The following is a 9,701-nucleotide window of genomic DNA, read 5'->3' as shown; positions in this document are numbered from 1 at the left end:
TTCAGTCAACCGCGAAGTTCTGTAAAGATCGATCAACTCCTTCTGGGATGGACTTGATAACGGGGCTGGGGTCATTTGCTGAGATGCGATTCACTGCAACCGATATAAATAGTTGGGACTAAGAGATTTTCATGCTTTGACTCGCCACCTGCAGAGCGAACAACAGGTTGCTAATCACTGGGTCGGCATACACACGGTCTTCTCACAAGGGTAAGATGTTTTTAATTTTCTTTAATACTTGCTTTAATGGTATTTACTGCTTATAAAGTGCAACATTATCAATGTTTTATGAATTTGAAGAATCAGGTAAAACTATTTGTAATCTTGTTTTGTTTTGTGTTGTCATGTTGTTACTTTTTTTTTGCGTTTTTTTTTCCAATGTGCGCTCATGTATATTTTGGAATGCTGATTTCACGTCAACACGCATTGATCAATCAACACTTCCCAAACTTGCTTAAATGATGTATGATGTCGTCGCCGGGGCGACAAGACCTCGTATCTACATAATGTCTAATGTTCAGGAGAGCAAAAAAATATATAGCAGCCAAAGCACTATATCAAGTGGGATAGCCTTTCTTTTGGCATGCTGTTGCCTCATTTTTAGGGTGTCTGATCATTTATCAATATATATTCACCAAAATTTGATATACAAGGTCTTGTCACCGGAGCGAGATGCACACATAAATACATGTTTGATAATGTATAAAGTTTTACCCTCTCACCCGTAGGGGAGTTTTCACATTAATTAGAACTGAAGTTTAACGATCTTGCGCACACCTTGTGTGGAACATGGGTGAAAATTTTCAGGCAAAAAAAAAAAAAGTATAGCCATTTACCTTCAGGAAAAATGCGAATCGTTTCATGGTTGTATGTGTCACTTTTGTTTCCGTCTGTGTGCGTTCATTGTGTACTAAGTCTTTTGATATGGACAACGCTCATAGGTAAAATAAATTGGCAGTGTATCGAGGAGTTTAATACAGATATCACGATAATGTCACGTGTATCCCTACACTAGTATAAAAAGACATGGAACGAGTGAACACAAGAAGCAAAAATAAAAACGATAATAATCAATAAAAGATAAATGGATTAATAAATCCATTCTTTAATAGCTTCAGACATTCTCATTTATAGATGAAATTATTTGAAAATTAAACATTCTAGTTTTCATGGCTTGTGCCGAAAGGGTGGGTTGGGTGGTGGCGCGTCGCATTAATGGGAACACCACCCTTCGTCCTAAGCCCCCCCCCCCCCCCGGTTTTGCCGAAAGGGTGCGTTGGGAGCGTTGGGTCGCGTCGCGTTGACTGGAACCCCACCCTTCGTCCAAAGCCCCACCACCTCCCCCCCCCCCCCCCCCGGTTTTGCCGAAAGGGTGCGTTGGTACTTTTTGTCTTGTAATATTAAAAGACGAGTTTTGAATTTATATTTAACCTTCAAACAACGATTTCAAAGAGGCTATCGTCCGGATCGGTTTACACTCTATTACCACTTGGTCTACAGCCAGTTGGTCTAATAGACTGTTTAATATCAGTTGGTCTAATAACCAGTTGGTCTAGTCATCATTTTGTCCAAGTACTGTTTGGTCTAACTGTTATTTGGTTTAATTACTATTTGGTCTACAGTCAATTCGTCTGATAATAGCCATTTCGTCTATTTTTGGTCTAACACCAATTTATATCATCAAATACCGATTTGGTCTATTATGAGTTGGTCTAATTCCATTTCGTCTAATCATCAAATGGTCTAAAATAAAACCAAATTTGTCCAATATAAATTTGGTGTACACATCATTAATTTTGGTCCATTGCCCAGTTGGTCTAGCCTCTGTCTATCATCATTTAGTCTACACCCATTTAGTCTAATAACCATTGATCTTATTGTCATTTGGTCTAATAGCCAGCCTCCTGGTCTAATCAGGTACCATTTGGTCCAATCATCGTTTCGTCTATATGTGACCGTGCACCTCAAAACGAACATAAAGTCGCACACACTGTTTTGCGTGAGGACTGAAAATAAGTGAAATGGGTCAACCTAGCCGAACTTGACTTTTTCATATTTTCTGAAAGAGCGAGTCTTCTTTTACATTATGCTAAAATTTGGTATCATAAAACGGGCAGGAAAGTGTGTTTTTTAGCAGTTTATCTCGAACATTTTTGGTAGAATAGTTTGACTAGGTGTGTCTTTAGAATCCCTTTTTCATTTCTGAAAAACCGTGTCCACACTCTTCACTTTCAACTCTAATAACTTTTGAAAGGATAGTGCTACTGCTTTTAAAGTTGGCATTAATTATGGACAGAATGTGTTAATGAGGCATGCTCAATTTCAGTTTAATCTGATAATCCCTTCATTGTTGTTACTCTGGTGGTTTACTTCCTGTTTTTTGTCCCATTCATCGCACAGCCAGCACGGTTTGGTAAAGATTAAGCGCTTGAATAGACACTGTACTTCAGAGCCTCTTTTCTCAGTTCACACTTTTCCTGAATTTGTACTTTCTTTCCAATATTTAGATAGGTTAGGAGAGTCTATTTGATTTGAGTTATACATCATTTTAAAGCTTAAAGTCTGCTCTTTCAGAATATGGTCTTAACTAAAAATTCATGTCTGGCGACTTTTTGTTTGTTTTGAGGTGCAGGGTCACATATGACCAACTGGGCTATTTTTTTTTTTTTTTTTTTTGGGGGGGGGGGGGCCTTTTTCTACGACTACGGACTACCCTCTGACCCTGCATTGAGGGAGAAAACAGATGTTCATACACATGAAATAAGATTAGGGTACAGTTTAGGGTCCCTCGCCCCTCCCCCATGGTGCCAGACCAACTGGCTGTAGACCAAATGGTAATAGAGTGTAAACCGATCCGGACGATAGCCTCTTTAAAATGGTTGTTTGAAGGTTAAATATAAATTCAAAACTCGTCTTTTAATATTACATGAGAAAAAGTACCAACGCACCCTTCCGGCAAAACCGGGGGGGGGGGGGGGGGGGGGCGCTTTGGACGAAGGGTGGGGTTCCAGTCAACGCGACGCGACCCAACGCTCCCAACGCATCCTTTCGGCAAAACCGGGGGGGGGGGGGGCTTTGGACGAAGGGTGGTGTTCCCATTAACGCGACGCGCCACCACCCAACCCACCCTTTCGGCACAAGCCAGTTCTTATGAAATAAAAGGGAGTTTTGAAGAAAAAAATATTAGGTTGAAACGACTAACCCTCCCTCGCTGCATACGGAAATAGTGACGTGCAATGTCTGTCTCGAAAAATCTATGAAATGAAAATAAGAAGTTACAGCAATTAACAAGCTCAGTTAGCATCATCAATATATGGTCTCGGTGTTCATTATTCATCGACAACATTGTGATATGACTCACTTACGTGGTTATATGAAAGGTTTTATGTGAGTAGCATGCGGTCAACACGAACTCTCCCCTTCGTGCAATTGATGAGTTGAGCCATCACGTACGTGGGTGCATAATAGGTTACATGATTTGAGAAGTTTGGGGTCAATAAGAAATCACTAATTATGCAGTTAATAAGTTGAACCATCACGAAAGCGGTTGCGTAATAGGTTACATGTGAGCAGCATGTGGTATAGTAAGAACACCCAACTTCATGACATACTTCATGATGCTTAAAGGGGCATATTCCAGACAATTTACATAATTTAATATCTATATAGTACATAAATCGACAGGTCCACGTTATAACGATTTGTGAAATTTACCGTGGTTCTTGAGCAGAGAAACCAATAGCTTAAACAAATTACACTGGACAGTGTTGATGACATAGGAGCTGACATAATATTTCAGAAATGTAGAGATGTAATTCCATGAATATATTGTTTGCTTAACAAGTTCACATGTGTGAAATCTATGCATGCCATCTTCTTTTGCTCTGCTTCCTTAAGCCTCAACTATGCATTCTTATGGCGAGGCTGAAATGTTATCAGTCTTGTTCATTGCAATTTGATATAAATTTTGTAAAACATTCTTATCCCTCACCCAATTTTATACTTTAAATCTGGAAACTCTGTATTCAGTATGATTAATTTATAGTTGTTCAAATGTAAATAAAGTCTAAAATCATCTGGATGTTTCCTTTAACAGGTTATAATAATGTGAGTATCTTGCGGAAAATAAGAAGTCCCATATTCAGGCAATTGATAAGTTAAACCATCACGTACGCAGTTGCGTGATAGGTCATAATAACATGTGAATAGATTTAGATAAATAAGAACTCCCAAAGTCAGGCAATAATAACTTGAGCCACCTTTACTTTGTTAAGCAAGTCAATAATAGAGAGGAAAAACAGAATCAGATTACCACCATCAGCTGGTAACAGTGGATATCATACATAAGTAATGTTTTCATTTTGCTTCGCACAATATAAACTGTAAACTCGCCTTGCCATTTCGATTTAAATACAACTTTGATTATGCGGTTCTTATATAATTCTTCCTATATAGAATTAATAATTTGATAATCAATGAGAATGAATATTATGGTAATATCAACTCATTTCTATTAACTCAGAACTCTCATTTATATTTTAGCAGTACAAAAAAAAAGTACTTCAATCTATTAGACATGTCTGGTCTATTTTTCTTCTGGTATCATTTTGCCTTGGTATACACTTTAAGGTGATTGTATGATCTACTAAGATCTTTCTACTATTTTATAGTGGCTGATTCCCGAGGTGCTCGAACATTAGACTTGAGATTTGGCACATGTGAGCAACATAATATTTTTTATCTGACCAAAAGGCATTATTGTGAATGTAATTCTTTGTTTAACTTTTTATCTTTGTCAAGAGAGTTAGATTTGTTTGTTGTTATTGATTTGATTTGATTTGATTTATTGATTCCTGTATTATCATTGTACACGAATATACATGTACATGTATATATACATACATTGCTGGAGCCATACATGTACATGAACATCACTTGTTAACAAAATATTTTTTCTTCATTGCATTACACAATGTATACAGCAGAAACGTATCAGCAACGTTATCATGTCTTTATATCATTATTTATTCCGAGTGCTGAAATAATCTTTTTTCATAATTATAATTGTAAACATGTACGGTTTAGCATGTCAGGCATCAATCAATCAATAGTTTGCGGTTATATAAAATACCCCTAGACAAGTGTTTGTTGTACGCTGTGACTAATTTATCCACGAATGAATCGAAAGATTTACTCGCGTCATCCATTGATTATCAAACTACAGTAATTCATTCATTCATGAAAACATGATGAGTCAACAGAACTCAATCTGCCCTCCTGGCTGAATTTATCTCTAATGTTTCTCGTAACTGTTGTAAATGCTCAGTTTTGTGTTAATTATTTTGCATCACAATAATCCTCATGTATAATACAAGAATAAATTATAAACTGCATTTAAAGCATCTCAGCATCTCAGCATGTGGATACAAATTAAGACTGATATAATCATTTAATTCTTAACGTCGTTATCAACGTGCATGGTAAAATGAAAGAAAAATGATGCAAGGAAAAGTAAAGAAGTTCAGAGTGCGATTGATATACACGTAGACAGTATACATATCAAATGTTAATATATATATACACGTATATATATATATATATATATATATATATATAACGAAGAATAAACCGGTAATGCAATATTTAGCCAATATAGAGTTTATTGAGCAACTCAAATTTTCGGTGGCTTCCATCCACCTTCTTCAGGAGACTCCTGAAGAAGGTGGATGGAAGCCACCGAAAATTTGAGTTGCTCAATAAACTCTATATTGGCGAAATATTGCATTACCGGTTTATTCTTCGTTAAATTGGAGCCAATACGTGAATTCGCAACATATATATATATATATATATATATATATATATACATACATAATTATATGCATATATAGGCGCATAGGCTTATTTATATATTTCTTGCTGTGATACTGTGGTGATTGCAAAGTGTTCTGATTGTCTGCAGCTTCCACCTCCCCCCCCCCCCACACACATAATTATTCAAAGAACTTCATAGGAGTCTACTTTGGGATACATTATATCTTCTTCCATCATCCTAGACTGCTTAACCGACTCATAACCGACCGTTGCGCTAAATCTGATGAAATATTTTTCTTTCGTTTCAGGTAAAGAGACGGAGTCGAGATGAGGGTTACTGTGTTGGTTTTGCTCGTCTTCTTGGCGGTCATCTCACCGGCCTTGTGTCAGAGACAATGGAGGAACCAGAGGGTTCAACAACGCCGACAGAATGGGCAAAGACCAGCTAAACAGGTTCAGCAAATGGAATCAGAAGAAGAGGAAGACGTCCAGGAAGTAGCACAGGCACTCACGAAGCAACAACGAAAGTATGCTCAGCAAATGCGTCGCCCGTATTACATGCAAAACATACGTGCAGAGCAAGAAGAAGCCGAGTCGGAGGGGTCAGAGTCGGAAGCTTCCGAAAGCGAGTTCGAATCCTCGGAAGGCGGGGAAGGTGAAGGAGAACCGGCTGGGCAACAAGCAGGCGAGGAGAGCGAATCGGAAGCGCCCGAGAGTGAGTCAGAAGGATCAGAGAGCGAAGGGGAGGAATGGGAATCTTCCGAAGGAGAAGGAGCAGAGGCTGCCGAAGCAGGCGAGGAAGCAGAAGGAAATGAAGGGGCGGAAGCCGGAGAAGGGGCTGGTGGCGCCGGAGGAATCGGTGGATATGGTGGCGCAAATGCAGGGGGAGCAGGAAATACGGGAGGATTTGGAGCTTTTTCAGGCTCCTCATTTGTCGGGCCAAGTCTGAGTTCCATTGGCGGATCTCTTGGTATGGGATCTTCTGGTGGGTCCGCTGATAGCTTTAACTCTGAAGTACCGTCAGGTGGTTCGGCTGTATCTGCTGGTGCTGGTGGCTCGAACTATGGAGGGATTCAACGACCAACTGGAGGCTCTCAGAATGCGACGGTAGGTTCGCAAGGGTCTGCGGATGGTTCGCAGGGAGCGACAGGTGGTTCGCAGGGTGCGACAGTAGGCTCGCAAGGAGCGTCAGGTGGCTCGCAGGGAGCGACAGTAGGTTCGCAAGGAGCGTCAGGTGGCTCGCAGGGTGCGACAGTAGGCTCGCAAGGTGCGACGGTAGGTTCGCAAGGAGCGGCAGGTGGTTCGCAAAGCATGGGAGGGGGAGAGCAAGCACAAACTAATAGCTCTCAGGTTGGAACCGGTATATCTCAGGGAAGCGAATCATCAGGATTTAATGGCTTTGGCCCAAGTTTCGGCAGTTACGACAATACAAATAATGGTCCACAAGGAGAACATACTATCGACTATGCACCAGCTCCTCTGGGTCAAGGAGGAAATGAATCAACAGCTGCTGAGCCGGACACCGCAGCTGTCGACAGGGAATACTTCGACCAACATCTGTGTGGTGGATTTCTCGGCGCAAATGGCATCAACGGGCTAAAAGATCTTGCTGTTCTGGCGTTCGACTTCGCAGGCAAGAGGCAGGCACTAAACCCTTGCAATGTTCCTAGTAATGGTAGAACGACAAGGCGAAGACCAGTCAACATTGCATTCCGCTCGGCCATGGAGAGCCGCGGACAAGACCCTGCGGGTGCAGTTCTCAGAGACGTCCCGGGAATGATCCAAAGATATGAGAGAACGCCATTAAAAGTTCATCTCTTCTCTTGGTACACCCCCTCTGAGCACGCTCTCCGCAGTCTCTTAAATAAGAAACAACGTGGTGGACTTGCATCTTCTGACATCGTTGTTGGCTACGTTGAGGAGAGTAAAATGGCCCGCTTAAGCGCTCTTCTGGGAGATACCAGTTACACCGACTTGCTTATGGCCCTTGAACAAGCCGGAATTAGTGTACAGCGCATCTGTGGGTCTTGCCAACAGGTCGCAAATATGACGAAATGGCAACGCAAGCGCAAAGGTCTGATCAACGGTGTTGAGGTATTCGACCAGCAGAATGGCCAGTGTGGTCCAGTACCGGAAGTACAAGCCGCGAAGCGACTGGCCCTTGGATCACCTCAGTGTCAGAGCTTCCAAGACTCAATGGCGTCATGTCTGTATGGCAAGCTAACGTCCGTCTGCCCCTGGTTGCGTAACGCCGAAGCAACAGGCCCACATCCTCTGTCATCTCTAATGGAGACGTGGGCAGCAGAGTGTGGAAAGAGCGAGTCGTGTTGGCGGGGAAAGGGGGGACCACTGAGTTACCTGGCCAGAGCTGTCGCCAGTTGTCGCGTGTATCCGGGTCGTGCTGCTGCTGGCATTAATCAGTGTGTCGCCTCTAGTATGGACGTACCTCTAGACACCCCGCAAATCCAACCTACACTTTAAAAGGCATAATATACGTAGTCATAGAAATTGTCGAATAGCGGCCTGCAAAATTCATTGTGTATGCCTCTAAACTCAACAAGCACACACTTTTGAAATGCCTCGCCTCTATGCGCAGAGCTAATCGCTCACAAAGGGGATTATAAGATAACGGTCCTGAACGTTCGTTCAGTATATAGATACATCTGTCATCGTTGTTCAGAAATAGCAAAGCTTTCAGGTAATCTAACAAATTCGTAGCTGTTTGGAGACTTATTCGCTTTTCTTTGTGGTCACGTGCAATTTCTTGACGTAGCTCTCATGTATATTCGACCGTTAAGGTACACGAAAGACAAATGTATGTCGAAAGAAGAGCCTAAAGAAGACCATAATTATCATCACAATCAACTTTCCAAACAACAATGTAGTATTCAGATATGAGAAGAGTTTGAATAGGCTTACAAGTGAATATAATTGCATGGTCTAGGGCAGCATTCGTACTATCATAATCATACACAGATGTAAAGCTATTAGATTGTCATTGCGTGAGAAAATACAAAACACTCTTGGGAAAAATCGGAGCACGTACTTTTCATTCAGGAAAATCCATTTAAACGAGCTTCAGGAGTCTAAAAGAGGTTGAAGTGAGCACGTTGAAAATGTTAAATTTGATTTAATGCAGCGGAAAAGACAAGAATATGGTCGAGGAATTCTTAAACAACCACACACACTTTAAATAAGAATTACTGTGATATTATAATGTAACCTTTTTGAGGAGGAGGTCGGATTCTTTTTTTCTTTTTTGTCTGCAATTAGCTCGAGGGTTTATCTTCAAATATATATATATATATATATATATATACCGTGTGTCTAAAAAAATAACAAACTATACACGTTTGAAATGCCCACCGAATAAAAAAATATACAATTTCGACGGAAAGGTTTATATGTATGGATAGCTTATGGACTCAATTTTCATATAACACCAAAAAGTGTTAAAATATTTCATGCTTAGATGAGCACTGCTCACTTTTGTAAAGGGTATGAAAATTAGGCTGCGCAGGAATTTCCCTTCCAATTTTGCGAGAGGTAAATCCGTTGGAGCTTACAAAACTAAAGTTTATATGATCATGGACCTACGTAGGTCCATGATATGATAAATTCATGATCAATTGCAATCCGTAGGAAAAGATTAATTTGTAAGGATAGTTACAATATGGTTTCATCTGCCATATGACACCGAAGTGGTATTCTGTTACCAGAAAAGAACGCTGCTGCGGTGTGAACTGAGCCCTCTCCATCTTTGATTGTCAGTCCAAGACTCCAAGATGAATGAGGGCTGAGTAACAACTTACACCTCTTGATTTATTCTTAACGTATCATGATCAAGTGACACACTGTTACACACTGTTAGGTTTTTTTAACATCAC

The 9,701-nt window shown here is 40.6% G+C and overlaps 1 protein-coding gene across 1 annotated transcript; it reads left to right on the top strand.

Moving 5' to 3' along the window:
- The first annotated feature begins 6,141 nt into the window (after positions 1-6,141).
- On the top strand, positions 6,142-8,295 carry LOC139717649 (uncharacterized). Its single transcript, XM_071629155.1, has one exon. The coding sequence runs from the start codon at positions 6,142-6,144 to the stop codon at positions 8,293-8,295; it is 2,154 nt and encodes a 717-aa protein (XP_071485256.1).
- Positions 8,296-9,701: the final 1,406 nt, after the last annotated feature.

The sequence above is a fragment of the Diadema antillarum genome, unplaced genomic scaffold (assembly GCF_040938485.1).
Source record: "Diadema antillarum isolate AM-2024a unplaced genomic scaffold, OU_Dant_1.0 scf00000079, whole genome shotgun sequence".
In the NCBI taxonomy this organism is placed as follows: Eukaryota; Metazoa; Echinodermata; class Echinoidea; order Diadematoida; family Diadematidae; genus Diadema; species Diadema antillarum.
The sequence above is the reverse complement of the archived record's forward strand: the minus strand, read 5'-3'. Positions and strand labels throughout refer to the sequence as shown.